Source organism: Molothrus aeneus, chromosome 2 (genome assembly GCF_037042795.1).
Source record: "Molothrus aeneus isolate 106 chromosome 2, BPBGC_Maene_1.0, whole genome shotgun sequence".
NCBI lineage: Eukaryota > Metazoa > Chordata > Aves > Passeriformes > Icteridae > Molothrus > Molothrus aeneus.
The window spans coordinates 99,895,155-99,917,993 of record NC_089647.1 but is presented as its reverse complement, the minus strand read 5'-3'; the positions used below and the strand labels follow the sequence as shown (position 1 = coordinate 99,917,993).

At 40.5% G+C, this 22,839-nt stretch overlaps 1 protein-coding gene across 1 annotated transcript; it reads left to right on the top strand.

Annotated features, from left to right (window-relative positions):
• The first annotated feature begins 757 nt into the window (after positions 1-757).
• CLTRN (collectrin, amino acid transport regulator) lies at positions 758-21,792 on the top strand. The gene is made up of 6 exons (XM_066571638.1): positions 758-824; positions 1,199-1,257; positions 7,006-7,091; positions 14,176-14,292; positions 17,414-17,608; positions 21,642-21,792. Exons 1-6 carry the CDS (start codon positions 758-760, stop codon positions 21,790-21,792), a joined length of 675 nt encoding a protein of 224 aa, XP_066427735.1.
• The last annotated feature ends 1,047 nt before the right edge of the window (positions 21,793-22,839 follow it).

Below are 22,839 nucleotides of genomic sequence, written 5' to 3'. Positions count from 1 at the left end.
AGCAGTTCTTTTCATGCAAAGCAATGCCTCAGATGTAAGGTGTTTTTGTGTAGAGCAAGGCATTTGCTGTGCTGGGCTTGAGCAAGGACACAGGAGTGGAGCTGGATGGGGGTACTTGGTACTGTGCCCATCAGGCTGGCCCTTTCCAAGGGCTGTGGGTTACAGGGAAAGTGAGGGGCAATGCCTGAGCCCTGGTTTTTGGGTCCAGGTATTCTATATTCATCACACATTTCTTTTGGTGAGGTGAAAAGGATGCCCAGTCTTCCTTTGTCCTCAAGGACCCTCAGTGGGGCCAGACAGTTTCCCCTGGAAGAAAGGTGGCAGCTTCCTTTGGGATCTAGTGGCAGCCAAGTTTCAGATTCACCTGCTGTGGGGAGCAGTTGCCAGATGCTCTGGTGTGACATGCCACAGACACTTTGTGTGTCTGACACTACGCCTGTGAGAAAAAAAGATTGGCCTGGAACACTCTGTAAAATGTTATATTTTTCTAAAAAGGAATAAGGAAAATTAAATACTTGTTGCAGTTTTTGGTTTTGTTTTTGTTTTTTTTTACTACAGAGAAAGGTAGTAAATAACTAACAGACACAGTTGTTTCTAGTGCCTGTTTTTAGATAAAATAACGGGGGTTAATTATTAAACCTTTTACTTGGTCGCTCGCTTGTGCTCCTGATGCTTTAATCCTGGGTCACACAAAGTTTAAGAGTGCTTTACAGGGGAGACTCACTTCTTTTTGCCTCAACGTTTCCATACTGACGGGATGTTACGGGCTTTGCTGCTTATACTTTCTGTAGTTGCCATTGCTCATGCTGAGCTCTGCAAACCAGGTAAGATTTGGAGCTGATTCCCATCTTGCTTTAGGTAAAGTAGCTATCAGTTTAGACTACAAAGCTGCCAGCTTCTAAGATTTTTATTTTAACTGGTGGTCTTCAGTTTGAAGATTGAAATGCTGAGTATTCACTTCTTTTTTTATGAGTTTGCAAATTAAGTATGGAAGTTGGTTGCACTTCAAGAGGTCATTGTAAACCTCATTGAGACCGTGCTGGATTTATTTTCATGCAGGTAACTTCTGTTCTCCTAAACGTGTGGTTTCCTAAGACACATTTAGAAACTGACATTTGTGAAATAATCAGGGAAGTAAATGATTTAAAATCCTATTTTGAGTGACTACCAATATGTTTGCTTTTTTCTTTTTTGTCAGATGCACAGAATGCTTTCAAAGTACGGATTAGTATCAAAACAGCTTTGGGAGATAATGCAGTAAGTAAAATATCTTCACATATTCTTCCTAACTCAATATCTGCCAAAATAGAAGTAATGTATACTGTAAAATTTGTGAATGCAATGCAAGCAATTTATTCTGCAATGTTAATTGTAATAGTTTGCTCATGTCATGATCCAGGCCTCCATTTCTTGACATTTGACTAGCCCACTTCTTGAAATGTCTTCCTTTAGGAGAAATATAAAGCTTGTTTGTTCATAAAGATAATTTTCTGGTCAAAGATTTTTTTTTCCCTGGAAAAGCAGTAGGGATGTTACACTTTATACATGAGAAGTGCTGCATAAATGTAAGTCTGCATTTTGGGAAAAGCACTTCTGCTTGGGAGTACTAATTGTAAAGTCTGCATGTCTAGGAAGAGAAGCAGGAAAAGATTTTTAGGTCTTTATGAAATGGGACTTTATATCCGGCTCTCAGACAAGCATTAACTGTAGAGATCATTCAAGCATGTCTCATCAATTCCCTGCTAATGGAGGGCTGCAGATCATGGCCTTTCTTCTCTGCCTGTGGTGCACAGGCTTGTCTCATGAAATGCTGTGGCTTAATTCAGATCTTTGGGCTTAATGTAGAAATTGCTGGTGTGAGCAATGAGAGCTACATAAGAGATTGGGACATTAGATGACTGAGTGGTCCCTCCTGATCTAAAGCATATTTAGTATGTCAGAGCCCAGTACTTTGTAGTAGTTTTGAATACTTGGAACAAATCTGCAGCATGTTAAGAGGGCTCAGCAGAAAATGAGGTATGAAACATCCTGGACAGTCATGTCCACTGTAAATCTGATCATGTTATGAGCCCTGGGAAACAAAAAGCAGTAGGTTACATGTTTTAAAAGACTGGTGATATGAGAAACTCCCTGTGACTGGAGAAGCTGTTGTAAAATTACCCTGAAAGATCAGGTAATTTAAACTAACATTAGCAGGGACTGAAATGTCACTGGTAATTTTATAACCCAGACAAAATACAAAGAAATATTTAAGATACCTGCTAAAGTAAATGTCTCGAAATTCATAGTGAAGTCAATTCTCTTGGGTGGGAGACTTTAATTAAACAGTAGTGCGAGCCTAGGGGTTTTTTTTAAGTATTAAAAATAGAGTAATACTATGGCTGAAAATATGTCAAAATCGTTATTAAAGCTCCCCTTGATGATAAGTGCTAGTATTTTTATTTAATCTTGGTTCAACGTAGTAGCAAAGAAAAAAAATTGCAGTTCCTGGTAATGCCCTTTTTTAGTGCCTTTTCCTCTTCCAGCTGTAGCAAAATACGGGGAGGTTGTTTGATCATTTATAATTTTTTTTTGTTTTTTGCTCAAAAAGGGTATGAGACAAATCATTACCCTTGAAGGCACTTTGTATTGCTGGGAAAAAAAGCCATAACTGAGGAGTCTATTGGTTTTTTGTAGTTGTTTATGTCATAGAACAAAGTGTGTGAAAGCTCAAAGAATGGGGCAGTCAAGAACAGTATTTTAGAACAACAGTTTGCTGAAAGTGGGATGATGCCATAGAAAATCATCCACAAATAATAAACCATTTATTAAATACACAGGTGGTAGTAGTTCCTTTTCACAGTCATTCTCTGTGAATGACTGAAATTGAAAACTGAAACTACTATGAATCTGAAATTCATTTCATTAAAGAATTTGGGCCACTTTACTTCTTTGTGTCGTTTATTTTAGCAAAGAGAAGTGTAATACTATCATTGTGTCACAGCAGGACATGGTCAGCTTGGTTCATTTCCAGGTCACTTGAAGCTCCATGATAATGGAAAGCCAAGATGCTGTGGAAATTTTTCTCTAGGAGTGGCAGAATAATTCCAGTGTACATTCAGGGTCATAGGAAATAGGTTGGTGCAGGTTTTCTCATGGTGCAGTGCATTCCATCCCCTGTGTGTGAGACTGATGAAAACAGGACACCATTTTTTGATTTGTTCACCAGGTAAGCTGTACTCTGAGGCAGGGAGTTCCATTTGGTGTATTTATTTAGTTCTTATCACAATGGAGCTGAAAAGACCAGCTCTGATGCAATAGGTATTCAGCTGTTATCATTTTATTTGCAAATAATGTGTGTACTTGACAGAGGTGTTGTTTGCTGATCTGTGGGAGGAAACACAGGGCCTGTAGGCCTAAATGGAAAGTGATTTATGAGTCTCTCTGAGGATGGTTTTGACTTTATGAGTGGCTTCTGGAATAGCTGCTAGTCACTAGTTGCTTTCTGTTCATGGAACCAGCAGAGGGGTAGAGAGAAAATTCAAAAGGGACAGAGGCAACTAGAGAGTGAGAGGAAGTGATAGGCACTGACAAGTCTCTCTAACTTGGTGTCACCACTCATTTTCACCATAAGAGTCAAAGAGTTGGCTCCTCAGGGAATGCAGCCAGCTGAAGTAGACAGTGCCCTTCCCTTCTGGTTCTTGTATTCAGGCTGCTTCCAGGGTAGAGGATGAAGAGGAGGAAGGCTGACATACACCTTGTGTTTTGCCACCAGATGGGATCCAGAAGTGTGTGTCTGTAGCCACTCTGCAGTTTGAATGGCTGTAAAGTTAAGCACAGAACCATTCAGGAGGGAAGAGATCTTGGATGGTCTCTAGTCCTCTCCTGCTCAAAGCTGGGTCAACACTGAAATCAGTCCAGGTTGCTCAGTGCACTCTTGTAATATTATATTCTCATATCCTAAATTTGGTCTTTTACAGCACTATTACAGCATTTCACCCCATCAGCAACCTACACTCTTCATCTTTCATGCATTATCTCATCATCTTTCATGCATTATCTCATCATCTTCATTCAGTAAGAGGCATTTAAGACTGCCTTTCACAGTTAGCTGTGTCCAATTCTGCTCCTCCTTAACTTATAAAGGATGCAAGTACAACTGAGACAATGTTTTTGTGTTGGTCCCTTTGTAGCACAATGAAGATGGTAAATTTAACAGTTCTGATACCATCATGTAGTGTTTCATTGATAACAGTTATGTTTACAGCATGTGGTTCCAAATGATATTTAAATACGGTTGCAAATCATATTTAATGTTTCCTTTAGAGCAGCAGAAAGTGTGCATCAATATCTGCAGTGCACAGGGACATCCTCAGTTATCAGCTGTGCTCCAGGCCTTTGCATTTGGAGGATAAAGATGAAGCTGAGAAAGCCCCATCGTAGAATGAATCCGGTGTAGTGGAAGGTGTCCCTGCCCATGGCAGGGGGGTTGGAACTAGATGATCTTCAGAGTCCCTTCCAATCCAAATCATTCAAGGTTTCTTTGCACCTCTGATCAGAGAAAGCTGCTGATTAGAAACAGTTTTCTGGAAATTCATGCCCACCTGTCCTGAGTTCATACAGTTAGCTCAAAGTTGTTCTGGCCTTACTTTTCCTCCTCATTATGTTACCTCCCCCTTGTATATTCCTGTATGCAGTCATGTAGAGAGGTTCTTGTTCACCTGGAGCCCACAGCCATGTCCATCTCCTCTACTTCCTGTTTAGTCTCCATTTTCTCAGGTCTTCTTGCCCTTCTGCCCACAAGGTTGTCTGCAATATCTTCTGACTCAGGCAGACCCTTGATTTCTGCTGAGCTTTTTCTGCCAGTCTCCTCCCCTTCTTTCTCACATTTTTCTGTTTATTCTGTCTCTTTTCCTACTCTTGAAGTGCCTACTCTTTCAACTGGGCCTGGAATTCCTCACTATATATTATCTTCCCTGATTTGAGATACCCTTTTTGTTACTCTGGCTTAAAGAAGTGCTAGGCTGCTGCATTATTTATGAGAGCTGTGACAAATTGTGCATGGATATATGCATTGCACTAAACATAAACATACTGAGTACATGCACTTGGTAGTGCTGCATTGTATTTGTGTCCATGTGAGCATGAAATGGAATGTGCTTCATCATTATCTATTTTCAAGACAACTGATTAAATTATCTCTACAGCTGGTTTAATTCACTGGCTAACAAATGACGTCTTTTCTGTCCTTTTGGACCTGTTCTCAAAGACTGCAGATGGCATGTGGGGATTCAGTCAATAGTGCCACACAGAGAAAAAACAGATCTTCCCTTTTAGTAATGCAAATTGTGCTTCATGGTTTAAATACAGATATCTTTAAAATGATGATAAAGAGATCTATGGCTCCAATCTGTATTAATTCCTTTACTATACAATCTCTTTCTTTCAGTATTAGTTGCTCTCATTACTGTCACATTTTCATCAGTGCAGTGGGATCAAAACACATACTTTTATAACTTTTTTTCCAAGGAGTTTCTCTCTGGGTTTTTTTTTCAATTTTAGTTCCCAGGTTGGCAGGCATTATCACAGTATGATCACAATCCCCTTCATTCACAAGGCAAGAGTGATGAGTCAGAGCCCAGGTTCTCAGCAGTGCAGCTGCACTTTGGTGCTGCTCAAGTTGTCTGCTGCCTCAGCTTTGTTATCCCTGTCCTGTCTCATCTCAGAGAGCCCATTTCACTCAACATTCATCTAGGGATGATAAATATGATAATTTTCTGCCCTTTAAATTACTCCATCCATCCCTGTTCAGTTTCCCAGGATGCCAGTACAAGATGAGGGCTGCAGATACCTGAAAGTTGGATTCTCTTTTTTTTTTTTTATGGAGAGGTTGCATCTCCGTGCACCCAAAATCAGAATTTAAAAACCAGAATTAAGACTTGGAATTTTCAATGCTATCTACTGCTTTTTGGTGTACATTTCTGTTTTTTGAATGTGTTATAAAAGACCATAAAAAGTAGGTCCAAGTTGAGGACAGAGCTAAGTGTCCACACCACTGGGTTTCTGGTTTGGATGATTACAGAGCAGATTTTTTTAATGCTGAAAGTTAAAGATTAGATTTGTGTTCTGACTGACTGAAGAAAGCTGTTTCTAACCTCCCTTAACATAATTCCAAGAAACTAATAATCTTTGTAATCTGCTGAAAGGGGAAGAAATTCAATCAGTATGCCTCAGTCATGGCTCCTGTTATGAGAATGTAATAGATGCAGTTCTTACAGGTCATTAGAATTGCATATGTGAGTGAAAGCCCAGGGGAACCCAGTGAAGCTGTCCCAGAAAACTTAAATTATGAAAGCATGATTTTTCATCAAGACAACAGAGAATAGTTTTTTGAGCCTACATTCTTCTTCTTTTTGAGTTAGTAAGGATGCTATTTTCTCTCTTTTATCTCACATGCAGTATAATAATTTTTAATATATTTGAGTCGTCTTGTAATCAGGACAGTGTGCAGCAATAAGGCTGCAATCTCAGTTTATTTCCTGGTGTCCTAATGTCCAACTCCCAGAGACTACCTTAAACAATGGTTTTTTAGTATTATTTTTGGCCAGAGACAAATAGTCTTAGAGGGTGAATTTAAACTTTCTACTTTAACTGAGTTCTCTAGCAAAAGAGGCAAGGCTATGAGTGCAGTTGTGTGGGGAGAATTCTAATAATATGTCTAGTCTTTGGTATTATAAACTTTACATCTCCAGTTTGGTCAGCTTTCAGAAATATTCAGTTAATTCAATTTTTGGAAACATTCTTTGCAGTTTATATTATTTATATTAAAGCTTCTATTACACTTTTTTTTTCCATTACAAAAAGTCCTTTGTCCTCACTAAATAATGGGCATTCATTTTCTTAGCACAACCAGAGAATTTATTCATTTTCTTGATCAATACAGCATTTCAAGTACAGCAACTCTTTTCCCTCTGTGTACTGCCAGCACTGGAGCTGAAACTAATTATTTTTCATCTCCCTTTACAGTATGCCTGGGATGCTAATGAAGAGTACCTCTTCAAAGCAATGGTGGCTTTTGCAATGAGGAGATATTCCAGCAAGAGCACAACTCAGTAAGCATCTCCTTGGATTTGCCTCATACATATTAACGATGCTGCATGTAGTGACCTGTCCTCTGCTGTACTGAGCTGGAGAGATCATTATATAGAGATTCTAAAAGCAGGCTGTTCCACTGTACTTCTGACACCCAGTTACATATTCAACATCACACTGTCTCCATTGCAACAGTGTTCAATCTTTGAACCAGTGTCCCTGTGGATCTCAGTGGGGTGGTGCCAGTTCACTTTCAGCAGAATGCAGCAGGAAGATTTGGCACCTTCTGGAGACTGTACTGGGAGGAGGTGAAGGGACACCCTGGGAGGTCAGGAAAGGCAGCCCAGATCTCTGAGGGAGCAGCTCTGGTGCATCCTTCCTTAGAGCTCAGCTTCAGCATTGTGCTGAAGATGAGCTGACTCAGAGCTCTGGGAGGTGGATGGCTGTGCCAGTGCTGTGCTCTGCATTCCTATTCCTGGTATCACAGCAGCTGAGTTACCTACCATCACCAAGTCTCAGATGTTGTAGTGCAGATAGAAATCAGCCTTTAATTGGTTTTGGGATTAAATCTACTCTGAGGTATTGAATGTTCTTTGCTGGCTTCTGATCCTTGCTACTCTATGAAATTAGATACCAGATTAGACAGAGCACTTAGCAAGCTGTATTTTCAGGATGTTCTTATCTTTCTTAAAAGAAAAACCTTGTAAGTGCATTTCCATAGGCCTATTATTTTTTTTTATTGTTTTTTAGTCCGAAATGAAAGATTGACAGTTCTGGTAGGCTAACAAGGATAAGGTTTTCAATTTACTTAAAAATAAAACTGCTTCAGGCTGTCATTGCATCAGGTGAAGCATATTCCACATTTGAAAAGATTAGTTAACTTTAGTTTCATGAAGATTATTGGGGCTGCTGCCTTTCTCTTAAATAAAAGAGGATTTCCCCCTCCATGTGACAGGAGTGTTTGATTCCTGCTGTTCCATTTTTATTCCTCAGAGGTGGTCTCCTTTGAGCAAAAGAGCTGTTACATCAAGCTTAACAAAAACAGCCAAGTGTGCTACTCAACCCAATTAAAATGGCACTTAAAAAAATTAGTTCAAGATACAAGCTAATTACAGATGATTATGTATGGCTTTTCTCAGGTTTTCAAGGCAGCAGAGTTTTCATTCAGCATCTGCTCCATGAAGATTCACTTTTGTATACTTATTTTAGTCCTGGGTCCTTTTTAAAAATTATTCTCTTCCTTCAAAGTCATGCTGCTTTCACACAGCAAAAATCTGTGTCAGAAGCAAGTGATCTTTTTTCTCTTCAAACACTGTAGTCTTCTGCAGATTAAAGTAAGATTGCTGCAGGAATGGGAAAAAATCAAGCCAATATGGAAGGAGTAGAAGTTTTAATGGCAGTTATCTGTACCCACTCCGGGCAATCATAGAATTTATACTCATTAATTCAGTTTCCTATCTAGAGAGTTTTTCCTAGGGACAAATATGATGATGCCAGTGTTACTCCAGTTTGGAGGTGGTGTTGCATACATCACTAATTCCCTGCTACTAAGTTGGTCAGAGAAGTCAGTATAATATTTGGAATCAGCCTGCTGTGGGGCTCTTTGCCTCTTTTTAGGATGGTATCTGACTTTCTCATGGGGTATAACTTGGGTACACCCCTCATGGGGTGTATATTGGAGAATATCAGTCCAACTGATAACTCATGTAGGACTTAGAGAAACCTTTGGAGTCATTATAGACAGCATGCCACCTGAAGTGGAGCTGTGCAGCTTTGAGATCTGACACAACTTCCTAGGCAACAGGCTGAAGAGTTTCCTATGCACAGATCTCTCTCAAATCCCAAGGGACCTCAGAATCCCTGTTTAGTGGTGGAGAGGTTGGATGAACCTCCCAGTACACCTCAAATAATCTGCCTGTTACATGGAGCAGGAGGGCTGTGAAAGCCTCCATCCTGTTAGATGTCCTGGAAATAACACACTCCTTTCCCCACAAAGGAAAGGAGTGGCTGGCAGCTGGAAGGAAGGAATGCAGTCCTGCTCCATCCCCTCTGTAGCAGGCATGGAGGTATGGGAGCAGCCTGCATCCCAGAGGGAGCAGCAGATGCTGTGCACAGGAACAGCCCCTTGGCAGAGCTGGTGAGGACACTTCACTGTGGTGAAGAGAGAGGCACAAGCAGGAGCTTGTAGCAAATAAATTACATTGCACTGCTGGCAAATAAATTGCATTTCACTACATGAGCTTTTGCAGGAAAAAGTCAACAGATTTTCTTCAGGAGATGTAAAAGACCAATGACCAATTATTCTGTCATATAAGGACAAACAAATTGCCTGTGATTGCATTCTGGTAGCATCTAAACTTAAGGAAATTTTGCATCTGGTTAATTGAAGTTTTTTTCAAAATAAAACCTATGAAAAAGATCACTATTATTTTATGTAACTAAATACTGGTTCTGCCAGGGTATAAATTATGCATGTGGCCATAGCCAGGATGTGACAAACCTCTGCTTTAAAATCTCATTAATTTCTAACACACTCATTAATTTCTAACACACTCACAGCCTTGAAGTAACTCACAGCCGCAACTAACTTCCACATGAGACACAAATGCCATTAACTTCAGCAAACTGTATCAAGCCCCAGAATAATTTGTCTGGTGGATCAGGATAGCCATTGTTGCAGTCTGCCTCATAATTTTTGATATTTGAAGTCACCTCTTGTTAGGTTTCTGGAGGTGGATAAAAGTCAGGCTGTGATGACAAGCATTTCGATGTGCTGCTGCAAACAGCAGCTGGTGCTGTTCCTGCCCTTGTGTAACCACTGAATGACCCAGCACAGAATGGGGAGGATTGCACGTTACATCTCGAGCTCTCTAAAGTTAATTTCCAAACTGAAATTTAATAAATCATGGAGCAGTGTTTAATGTTTGAAAGGGTTGTCAAATTTTCAAGTTTGCACAAAACAGAAGAAAGGTACAATCAGTCACATTACTCAGTAACTATTAATAGTTACAAATAGATATTTCTTTTTCAATGGAGAATTATTACCCCATTATTTCCCACTTTATATATGGCCTTTCAATTCATTCTCAATTCATATGGTCATGAACTACATAAGGCAACCTTTGATCTCTCAGTGTTAAAAAATTATTGTTGTAGCCTGTGTTAGTAACCCTGGTTTCTCTAATCTGTGACTCATTTGAAATAATATGCATCTCTTGTGGGCCTGAGACTAGTTAATCTTTAGAGCAGAAAGAATGTCAACACATTTGTTTTCATTCAAATAACAGAATCTACTTTTGGTACATCTTTCTCCCATTTATAGATAAAAAAAGCTGAAATTTTCCTTACGAAGCGATCAGAAAAAAAATTCATCAACATTATCCATCGTCCTAAGACAGGCTATTTTTTGATACTAAAAATATTGTGACCATTTAGAACAACAAAATAAAGAGTCTGGAGTAAAGCTGTTAAATCAAAGTAATCCCATGGCTGCTGGGAGGAAAACAATATTTCTTTGCAGATGCAGCTGCAGAGCCCTGTGTTGGAAGAGGCATGATGCTTTTGGGAGAGCTGGAGATAGGCACCTGGGGACTGTGGTTCTTCCATGAGCTAACAGCCATTGTGGGCACTCAGCTCCCTTTGACTCTCTGACAGCTCTTTCTTACCCCTAAGCAATCATTTAAATCTCCATAAGGAGCAATGATGGTGTTTCAGGCCAAGGAATTGCCAGGGTTTCCTGCACTCTACTCACTGGTGCATTAAAGGAAATGCAATTTTGGACTTTTGCCATGGTGCCATAAGGCCAAACCAGGATTTTGTCATTTTGATGATAACAGTCTCCTATAATCCCATGTGAAAAGTCTATCAACTGCTAAGGAAAGGAAAAAATGTGCACATATATATATTTACAAATACCCTTCATTAGTGCCTGGAGCAGCCAGGTTTCTCAGATCTATACAGTGTGATGGCATCTGTGTTGTGAATCAAACCTGCAAGCAAATGGCATGGAAGAAAAAAAAGGGCACCACTGAACAGAAATTGCCACATGGGTGCTTGTTGAACCAGTCTGTTTTGGTGTTTACTCATTCCCTTTGAACTTCTCATGAGTGGGATTATTCTCTTTGGGGCCTGGAAGGGTTTATGGCATTTGTATTCCCCTGATGAAAAAGTGGTGATGGTGAAACCAGAGTTTGGATGCTTGTAATTCAGAGGGATTTTAGAGAGAACAGGGAAAAGAAAAGAAGCCAAATTTACATATCCTAGTGCAGTCCTTGCTGCCCCTTTTTTCAGTGCTGATTGTTCTACAGAGAGATGCTACCCCTGTGGTGACTGAATGACTTGTCTCATGCTAAAAAAACATGGCAATTTAGGGGAGACCCTGGCTTGAAGAGTCCTTGAATGAGGGTATGACAGTCAGGGTGTTCTGCCAGTCCTTGGCTGCCTTTATCTTTCTCTTTGGGGATCAATCTTTCTTACCCCATTTGAAGAACATCTGTAGGGCAACACCAACTCACATTTTCCACCTGGCCCGGTTTTTGATTGCACCATAGAAACTGCAGCTTTAGGAGCTTTGGCAACATGAACTTTTGGGTCCTACTGTTATAAACACTGAGACAGAAAACTTCCTCTGCAGTTACAATTTTAAATATTCTGTGAAGTCAGCAAGAGTTTGTCAGCCACCAGCCAAAAGTAGGCATTTTCCCCCTCTCCTGTAAATTTTGTGCTTTCTTTTTGTTTTGCAAAGAATAAATCTGCTTTCATCTTCTGACTGTTGCCAGCAACTGATGTGAACATCTTTTCAAATTCCAGAGGATGGCTTTCCTCTTTTATCCATAAAAATTCTCTGTAAAATTGATACTGTTCTAGAGAGGTAAAAGTGGTCATTTTGGCTCTGCAAAATCAGTGCTTTCCATTTTATTGCATATCTCTCTGGAATGGATGCTTATAGCCCAGAAAGCCAACTGCATCCTGGGCTGCATCCAAAGCAGTGTGGCCAGCAGGGCAAGAGAGGGGATTCTGCCCCTCTGTTCTGTTCTGCTCTGCTCTGGTGAGACCCCAGCTGGAGTGCTGCATCCAGCTCTGGGGTCCCCAGCACAGGAAGGATATGGAACTGTTGGAGCAGGCTCCAAAGAGCCAAAATGAAATCATGGGCATGCTCCCATGAGTTGGTTGGAGCATGGTGCTAATAATGCCAAGGTTGTGACTTTGATCCCTGTGTGGATCACTCCCATAAGAGTTGAACTTAATGATCCTGGTGGGTCCCTTCCAACTCAGAATATTCTGTGATTTTCAGATTAGAGGACTGGAGCACCTCTCCTTCCAGGAAAAGATGAGACAATTTAGTTTGCTTAGCCTGGAAAAGAGAGAGTTCTGGAATGACCTTGTAGCACCTTCTAATACCTGAAGGGAGCCTACAAGAAGGATGGAAAGAGACTTTTGACAAGGGCATATGGCAGGACAAATGGGAATGTCTTCAAAATGAAAGAATAGGTTTAGATTAGATATTAGTGAGAAATTCTTTACTGGTGGTGACTCACTGGCACAGGTTGCCCAGAGAAGCTGTGGATGTCCCTTCCATGGCATTATGCAAAGCCAGGCTGGATGGAGCTCTGAGCAGCTTGGTCTAGTGGAAGGCTCACTGCCCATGGCATGAGGGTTGGAATACATCTCTAAGGTCCTTTTCAGCCAAAGCACTTCTATGATTCATGAGATAGATAGAGAGATAGATAGATAGATAGATAGATAGATAGATAGATAGATAGATAGATAGACAGACCGACCTCTGTAAAATGATCTATTGCACTACCTGGGGCACACAAAACATCACTCAAAAAAAGTTTTCATCGGGAAGTAAAACATTTCTACAAAATATCCATAATGAGGCACTGTGATCTGCCTTACAAGCAGATCCCTGGCTGGATGGGGAATGCCCAGGCATGGGCATTCTTTCTCCCTCCCGTCCCTCTCACCCCCAGTCCCCCCACTGCCCGCAGTCCCCCAGTGCCCCCAATCCCCCCAGTCCCCCCAGTGCTCCCAGCCCCCCCATTCCCCCCCATTCCCCCCAGTCCCCCCAGTCCCCCCAGTGCCCCCAGTGCCCCCAATTCCCCCAGTGCCCCCAGTGCCCCCAGCCCTCCCAGTGTCCTCAGTGCCCCCAGAGCCCCCAGTCCCGGTTCCCGCGGGCCCGGGGCGGTGCTGCCCGGGGCCGGCAGGCGGCGCTGCCGAGCAGAGCGCGGGGCGCGCCCGGGCCCTGTCCCAGTCCTGGAACGGGTCGGTTTTCACTTCCTCTGCTTAAATATTCGTGATTATGTCATTCCAGAAGGGTTTTCTTGTTGTCTTGATGTTTCCACCATTTACCAGTAGAAATCTGAAAAAAAAAAAAAAGCGTTTAAAAGGCACTTTGCAGACTATTTTCTTAGTATGCCATGAGAAGCTGCCTGCCTGTGCCCCTCCACATTTAACTTCACATGAAACTGAAAAATCTTCCTTTAAAATAGATAATATAAATATTTGATACAGCATAAGCTAAAAGGAAGAGGCCGGTGCCACTATAATGACTAAATTAAACTTGTTCCATGCACTCTGTGCCTGACTGTGAACAAAGATATCAAAAACTATAACATCAATTGCACTGATCTTCCCTCCAACAAATGTATCTTGTAGAAGAACTGCACTCACTTAACAATCACGTAGGCAATTCTCAGTGACTGGTTCCTGTGGTATTGGCTGTCAAAACTCGAATTCTTAGTTCACCAATGCACTTCCTCCATTATATGGCCTTTGTCATAGCCAATGATGATTGTTATTCAAATATGTATTTTTTCATTTGATTATGCTAAATGTATGTCTAAGACCACGAAAGTCTGTAATAGATTTAGAAATTTGTTTGAAGACTGATTTGGTCTTCATAAACTTGATTTCTTTAAAATCATATTGGAAATGGGAGATGTGTGTGTGGTATTTCTTTCTTGAGTATTAACTGTTAGCTTTTTTAAAAATAAGAAATTTTCCCCCTTAATTGAGAGCAATATTTTAAGAAAATCTAGAACATTTCAATAATTCCTTCCACGCTTCTTTAATGATGATTTTTGTTTTAACTGTCTGCAGAATTTCCAATGTGCTGCTCTGCAATGTGACAGACCGGGTGTCCTTTTGGTTTGTGGTCACAGATTCTTCCAAAAATGTGACCACTGTTCCTGGAAGTGAGGTAGAGGCAGCCATCAGGTACAGTCACTGCTCTTGCAATGTTTTCTTCCTTGTCTTCTGAGGATGTTTTCTCTCTCTGGGCCTTTTATGAATGAGCACTCTGCCTCTTTAAGGATGAACTAATCCAAGTTGCTAAAACACTGAGGGCACAGTACTCTTTAATGAATGTGAGATTAGAGGATGTTTAACAGTCCCACAGAATGCAAACAACGTGAGCCTTGGGATTATAACTTTGGAAAGAGTCTCTGTTGATGCTGGAGACTCTGAAGAAATCTAATCCCTTTCCAGAGCCCCACCTGTGATGTGCTGTCCAGTGTGTGGCACACTGCTCTCATCCAGCTCTCATCACATTTCCCAGTGAGACAGGTGATGGAAGGGCACACTTTCTGGGTGGGATTAGTGGAATTTAGCTTTTACTGCATGGTACGTGCACATCTACACCTGGGCCAATGACCATAGGCTCCCTTTCAGTGCTTCTCACTAACAATTCATCTGACTTAATTTAGAAGTCAGCTTTCACGTGAGAAGAGCTCGTGTGAACTCCTCATGAGCAGAGCTGGCTGTGTCCCAGCTTGGTTTAAGCAATCTTGTGCTCACATTCTTTTCATACCAGCTCCTTCTAGAATGCCAGTCAATATCTCAGTTGAGCATTGCTTGTACAAAGTACAGTGCACTACAAATCACTTTGCCTTCTACTATCACATTCTGGAGCAAGTAAAAGGAAGAATTTGGAGCTGACAAGGGAAAAAGAAAAAAATGGGATAATCTGACTTCAATGGTCCAAAAAAAACTGCACCAGGGGTTTATAGGGATGAGTCCCTCAAGCAGCATAACACACATATATTTCTCAAGCATGGAGTGGAAAATGGATCTCTTTGTTTTCAGGCATTCTGTTCTGTCTTGAAAATTTGTGTTATCGCAATGGAGGTGTAATGCCTAATTCCTGATGAATGAGTATGCGTTCTTTTGGAAAGATTAATTTAAGCTTATGAGCAGATTAAACTATTTCCTACAGAGACACCAAACAATAGCTTCATAGCATTAGTGGAGGAAGCAGATTATTTATTCACTGAAGCTCTCTGTAAGAGTGCTGGAATGCGGGGCTTTTGCATTTCTGTTATTCTTTGATACATTCAGTAGCATAAGCTGATTTATTTAAGTCTTTTATGTTCCCTGTTTGGCACAGAAATTGGATGGTGTTATTGTTTGGTTTTTAACTGTTGTCTGTCACCTGATAAAGAATATGCTATTTATGAAAAGTTTTAATTCCTACCTAATTTAAAAACAAGAAATAAAATGGTCTATAAAACTAATTTTTTTTTTGTTGTTCACTTGCTTCTGGTTGCAGGCTTCCATACAAAACCTTTATTATAATTCTTCATGCTAGGGTAGCACATAGCACTAGTCATGGACTACAGTTTTGTTGTATGAGATTCCTACAAAGTAAGAATAAAGAGGAAGGGAAACAATGTCAGAGCTCTGTATGATATTCAAGATTTTGCATAAATATACACGAGATATAGTTATGCATATATAAACATGAAATGCACTTGTAGTTGTCTGCATGTGTTTCAGCACATAATTCTGAAACTCAAGGCACTAGATGAGGGTAAACAATGCTTATTTCAGCTGTTCACAATGATCCTTTCATATCAGTAAGGAAATCTTTTCCAAATGGCAGACAGCTTACGGAATTATGAGTCTTAAAACATGCCATGGCTTTCAGTCCTGTCCAGGAATGCTGGCTTTCCATTAAGGCTAAGAACTTCCTGTTTAAGGGACAGCCAAACATTATCATTTCCAAGAAGAGAAATTTGTTAAATCTTACCTGTATTTCCCATACATCTTTTCTTAGGAAATAATTGCTTTGTGGTAAATGAATTTAATTGTATACAAGAAAGAGCTACATTAATTCATACAACTGCTATCAAAAAGAATCTCTCAAGATCTATATATGTAATCCATTTGCTTAAAAATTTTTAACATTTTGAAAAAACTAATGAAAGATACTTCTAAAGACTCTTAAATCTGCATAGATTTAGATCCAGAAATATCTTACAGGCAGTGAAACACTTACAGGCATTGAAAATGGGTGAAGATATCCACTAAAGGATAGCAGTTGTACTACTTTTGTGAAAAAGCATATTTCTCAGACTTACAGTTTCTCATATAGAAATGGAAAAAAAAGTAGAAAGTACAAATCCCTTTAGCTGCATCCTGCAGGGAAGAAGGACATGTTGGCAATAGGGGGATTCTTCCAGACCAGGTTGTATCCTATGCCTCATGGATCTAAGAAAATCTGCAGCAGCAGATGCAGATGTACCAGTCCATAACATGCAGGATGGTTCAGTTTGAGGGACTAGGGGGCAGCTGTAAGTAAATCCTGCAAGCATTGAAGGGTAGATCTGCCACTCCTGTGCTAAACTTGATTGCTGCATGAGCAAGGCCACAGAGCAAGCCTTACAGCTTACAACCTGCTATGTCTTCAGGACATGGTTCAAACCAGAAATAAATAATAATATCGTACTTCAGGTCTCATCTGTATTTCCCAGTTTTTCAGATAAATGCATACAAAAGTCTGGTGCTCAAAATGTTCTGTGTGGGGGGGTCTGTGGATTACTGAGGTCTCTTTTATAGTCAAGGTCTGTGTAATCTTGCCAACATCATAGAATCACAGAAATCACAGAATCACAGAATTATTTAGGTTGGACAAGACCTCCAAGGTCATCAAGTTCAACCTTTGACCAAACCGCTACTGTGTCAAGCAGACCATGGCATTAAGTGCCATGAGCAGTTGTGTCTTGAACACCCCCAGGGATGATGACTCCACAACTCCCTGGGCAGCCTTTTCCAATGCTTAACCACCCTTGCAGTGAAGAAAATTCTTCTGTTGTCCAACCTGAACCTCTCCTGGTACAGTTTGAGGCTATGTCCTCTTGTCCTGTTGCCTGAGAGAAGAGGCTGATCCCCTAAAGGTGGACAACATCCTTTTCTTCATCATGCTGGATGACATTCAGCCCTGCCTAATTTGCAGCATATTCATGAAAAATCCTTTTATTTTCTACTATCTTTTTAACTTGTAAAATACCTTTATAAAGAGTTGTGATGGTTTTTTTTGTTTTTTTTCTTTTTCTTGAAGGATGAACCGGAACAGAATCAACAATGCCTTCCTACTGAGTGACAAAACATTGCAGTTCCTGAAGATAACCTCAACCTTATCACCTCCTGTGGAACCATCTACACCTGTCTGGCTTATAGTATTTGGTGTTGTTCTTTGTCTCATTGTGGCTGGGATTGTTTTTCTCATTGTTTCAGGGATTCAGAAACACAAGAAGTAAGCAGCCTAGCCTTTCTTCTGTTTTAATGGAATACTGATTAGTTAGGTCAGCTGAGCTGGTTTTGTGTTTCAGAGCAGCCTCAGACAGATAATGCTGTACATCCTTCCCTAGCTAGGCAAAAATAACTCATCTCTCCTTTTCTGAGGAAAAGACTTAAAATTTTTAACTGTAAGGCCTTAGTCATTTTATGATGTAATGAGGAAATGGAGAGTGTAAGACTATAATCCTGGAGGCCACCTAACTAGAGATGAGCTTTAAAAAGACAATTGATGTCATTCTTGTGAATGTTCATTGTGCCAGGGGTGAGTCTCCTTTCACAGACCACCCACATGGCTACCAGGATGGGGAAGGCTGGCAGTGACTGTGTCCCTTCCAGGGCAGTAGTGTCAAAAGCTGGTAGGGCTAAAAAAACTGTGCTGCTGCAGCTGGAGAAGACTCAGTAGAGCACACAGTAATGATTAATGTGTGGCTGAAGGGGGCCTGCTCACCAGAACAGAGCAGGGTTTCATTTATCATTCATGTCCTGATGAGCTCAAAATACGCAGCCCTTCACAGGTTCCTGGGCAGATCTCCCCATGAGCTTAGGAGTTTTTCTGGTGGTAGGGTAGGAGAGAGATACTCTCTTTTCCTCTCCATTTCTGCCCTGGTGGCATTGGTGAAGAAGAGAAGGGTATTCATCCTTCCCTAGTGTGAGCATGTGGGAGCAACACAGAGAGCAGGTGGAGTTTTGATCCTGACACCTCTGCTGGCTCTGAGTTGAGCATAAGGAATAGAAATTTCTCACGCTGAATTGAGATTCTGCCATAGAAGTTCAGCTTCTACCATGCTTTTGGCTGCCACAGAGTTTAGGTTTACACAAAATTATGACTTCGGCAATAGATCATACAGGAACAACAGAAGAACTGAAAACCAGTAGATTCCTGCTGATAACCAGATAATATCGAAATTATTGACTGTATAATGGATTGTATCCCCAAATATATCAGAAAAAGGAATTAATTTATAAAAAGTGGTATATTGCAGAGACTTCTTCTTCCTGCCTTTTTATTACCTTGAAGAATATAAAAAGACCTCAGAAGAACAACACTTGGAAAGGTTAAGTGCTTCTCACAGAGAACCATTAGTAGTGCAGTCAGAACCCCTTCAGTTATATTTTTCAATCAGAGGAGTTACATGAATTTCCAAAACCCCTTTCTGTTTTCTAAAAAACATCACAAAACTCAGCAAACAATAAATGAAAGATGCTGTTGGGGAGAGAGTCTGGGAAGGTATTTGGAATCTGTGGGTCGTGAAAGTCCTATCACAACCATGTTGCATGGACTGAATTATTTCAGGCCCTAAACAGAGGCAACCTCTTCTGTAAAACTGAGTGATGTTGCTACCTGAAATCCAAACCTGCTCTCTGTGGTACCATGGCTCTGTGTTTCTTTATAGTGGCTAAATTTAAGGGGGTCTTTGAACATTTCACATAAGTGTAATAAAATAAACTAGGATAAATAGCTGGGGTTTTTCTAGCTAAAATAATCACTTGTGCTTCATATCATGCTGAAAGACAGGATTTCCCCCTGTATTTTCAAAATAACTCAGCTGAGCTTGAGCAGTTCCCCTCAATATGGTGTAAACTGCATGTTCTTATCATCACACTGCCATTAATATGGCTTGTTGCTGTCTGCCTCTGCACCTCTCTGTCTCATGCTCTTGTCCTTTTAGTTGCTATGCTTTTTCCACTTCTCCCTCTGTTTCCCTACTCTACCATTACATAAAACCTTTCCTCAGAGCAGGCTCATCTGTGGCTGAACTGTAACCCTCCTTTCACATCAATAACATCTGCAGGCAGGGGCAAGGAACTAAGAGAGAGGGTAAACCAAGCATATATTTCTTCTATCTACTGTTGCAAGGACTGGAAAGGTAAAAGGGATGGTCTGGCTTATTTGGCTTCTTGGAAAAAGAAAAATATCTGAGAAAAGGATTTCAAAAGCACTGATCTCTTTGTCAGACAGTGAAGTAAGTGACCAGGTTTTCAAAGGCTTCAGCATGTTCAATAATTAGTTTTCTTAGAGATCTGTCCAGAGCTTACGTAATGGGATCCCTGTTGCCTAGTAAGCTGTGTTGGAAATCTGACCCCTAGGATGGTGTCATCTTCTCATAAATCTGGCATTTTGTCTTTAAAGGCCTTTAAAATGCCATGTAAATACCTCAGTTCAGATAAGACCAAAAGCACGTGCTCCAGACTGTCCATGCTCAGGGTGTCAGGGAAGGGGAGTTGGCTTACGGAAGAGTTTCAGTATTGAGTTAGACTCATGCATCATTTATTGAAGTGAGAGATGTGCTGAATTCAGTGCCTACAGTGAATTCTGCTGGGTCAGACACACTGTCTCCCAGCCTTGTGTTTGTTCTCCTATCCTTGCAGCAATAGGACACCTCCCCCTACAGCAATTGATTTGCCACATGCCCAGGGCAGGATCATCCTCTGCAGTCTATCCTGAACTAGCCCAATGTCTCCCCTTATCCCCCAAAATCCTATCTGCAGCAGGGGCCATAAAAATTGCCTTGGGAAGAGTGAAAACAGAGTCAGCACACAGTCTTTCCCTGTATTAGTTCTACCCGGAATTAAATTGTGGGTGTGGGCCTCCCTGAGCTGGATTTGGTCTTCTTGTATGTTTTCTCTTCCTTTAACTTGCTCTTCCCTTAACTTCCCTTAACTTAAGGCGTTGAGTCACCCTTGGATTCATGGAAGTTTTTAGCTTCTCTGAATTCCTCTGGTAATGAGTTTCACATATCTTCTACTCCTCTCATTTCTTTTGAACCTCCTTCTTAGTAACTTTTATGTTCTGCCCCCACAGTTTTGTGTTAAGGGACACTCCTTTTTATCAGTGTAAGAGCAGCCAGAGGACAGAGGTTTCCGCTACTACACCACAAGTTTATTTTAACAAGTCTGTAATGTGAAGAATCTCCCAAAGGCCTATAAAACTTTATTATTGTTAATATCTCTGTCATTAACAGTTACTCTGAGTCAGATTTTTACAGTTGTCCTGAGTCAGATTGTTACAGTGCATGTTGTGAGATAGGAAGAAGCAGTGCACCTGACCTTTGAGTTTCTTGTCCTCTGAAACCGCTGATGCTGCAGGCCATAAAGTACAGCAGGTTTTTCAACTATGAACTAATTGTTCCCAAGGTCAGAATAAATCTGGAATTAAAGGAACATCACGACCTGATATTTGTTTATTATATCTTCTAATTGATTGTATTTTAGATAATGTTTTTTAGGGTTTTTTTTAATGTAAAGAATTTTATTCAACCACTGTTATGTTTTTGGGACAGCTGGAGTCTGGAAAAGTGAAAGCCATGCAATTGTTTGATCTAGAAAACAAAAGTATAAAATACTGGGTAGAAAAGTGGCTACTAATGAAATTTGAAGAAAAAAATGCAGATTTGCAGCATTGAGATTACCTAAGAAAGTAATCATGAATATTCTGAGGAAGGTAATCATGGATGTCATGGATGTCTCCACATTTGGAGGCTATAGTTAATCTAAGACTGATCTGTTTCTAAAAAATATGTTTTATTTTTGTACGGATCATGGGATGTGATCTCTGACATACATTGCAGGGTCAGATTACATGCTTAGTGTAGACCTTTCTGATGTAAAAAAACCCAAACAGATTTAGAGATCTTTTCAAATTTTGTTTTGCTCCAGCTTTTCTTTTGCACCTTCAAGTCATGTCGCAGAATAAGAAGGTGAAATAATACTTAAAACATACTTAAAACATGTCTACTTAAGGTTTTCTGGTCACCAGTTCTGAGCTCAAACTGCTAAACAAGGGCTTCCAATCTGTGGGTCTCCCAGCTATTGCATTTAGATACACCCATCTGGTGTATTTACTACAGCAAGGAAGTACACTGGGTTGTGCCTTTAGGAGCGTAACCTATGACAAACTTCTAACTAAATATGCAGTTTTCTTTCTGTGGGATCATGGTGGAATGCTACAGGTCAACTGAATAAGATGATCTTTTCTTTCTTGTTTTTAGAAAGAATAAAGAGTCAACAGAGAGAGAAAATTTAGAAGAGAAAGTTGAAGTGACACTAGAAAATGGGATTCCTTGTGAAGCACTGGATTTAAAAGCAGGCCACATTAATGGAGTCTTTGCAGCAGATGATGACCGGTTCACATCCCTATGAAATGCTGCCACTGCTCTCTGGTGGATTTCTGAAAGACTCCTGTGCCTGCCTTTTCTCATCACTACTCCTGAATGTCAAACATGAAGACAAGAAAAATGTCCTTTGACATGATTTCCCTTGAGAGAACCTTTTGTTTGGGTGAACTTCCATTACAGTTCTTTTTCATGAGCAATGCAAATAAGAAGGCCTCAGATAATATCCAGAAAAGATTCCAGAAGATGTTTGGCAGAACAGGGTTGGAACCTGCCTTGTGCCAGGCATCTCATTTTTAATGATTATTTAAATATTTCCATTGTTTGTTTTTCCTGACATAAATGTGAAACTGCATTATTCCTGAATGTCACTGGAGAGATCATCTGTCATTGTCAATTCTTGATGGATTTTTTTTCAAGCCATATGCAAAAGTTTCTTTGTAAAATTACTTCTGTTTGCTGCTATGTAGTATGCCTTTAGATGGAACAGTCATCAGTGCATAAAAGTTTTCATTTATTGAGAAACAAAAAAGCTTTCACAGCCTCTGTAAGACCAGGTCAAAATACCTGGATCATATATAGCTCTGGGGCTAGCAAAAATCTGGTACTAGCAGTGTTTTTCACTTAACTGTCAATGTTACAAATTATGTGAACTGGAAATTTGCAAAACTCTGAAATTTGTTGAAAGTAAAAGTTGCAACAAAGGCCAGATTTCCCACAGGTGCAGTCAGTGTTTTGTGGCCCAGCTCTCATTAAATCATAGAATCACAGGCCAGCCTGGGTTGGAAGGGATCTTAAGCCCATCTCATTCCAATCCCCCTGTCATGGGCAGGGACACCTTCCACTAGACCAGGTTATTCAGAGCCCCATCCACTCCAGCCTTGAGCCACTTTCAGGGGTGGGGTATCCACAGCTTCTCTGGGCAACCTGTTCCAATGCCTCAACAACCTCACAGGAAAGGATTTTTTAAAATATCTAATCTAAACCTGCCCTCTTTCAGTTTGAAGCCATTCCCCCTTGTCATGTCACTACATGCCCTTGTAAATAGTCTTTAACAGCTCTCTGGAAATGTCTT

Excerpts from the sequence above, each read along its gene's own strand:
- CLTRN (XM_066571638.1), top strand. The coding sequence starts at position 758 with ATGTTACGGGCTTTGCTGCTTATACTTTCTGTAGTTGCCATTGCTCAT. Across the intron at positions 1,258-7,005 it reads CAGCTTTGGGAGATAATGCA|TATGCCTGGGATGCTAATGA; the intron begins GTAAGTAAAATA and ends CTCCCTTTACAG. Across the intron at positions 14,293-17,413 it reads GAGGTAGAGGCAGCCATCAG|GATGAACCGGAACAGAATCA; the intron begins GTACAGTCACTG and ends TTTTTCTTGAAG.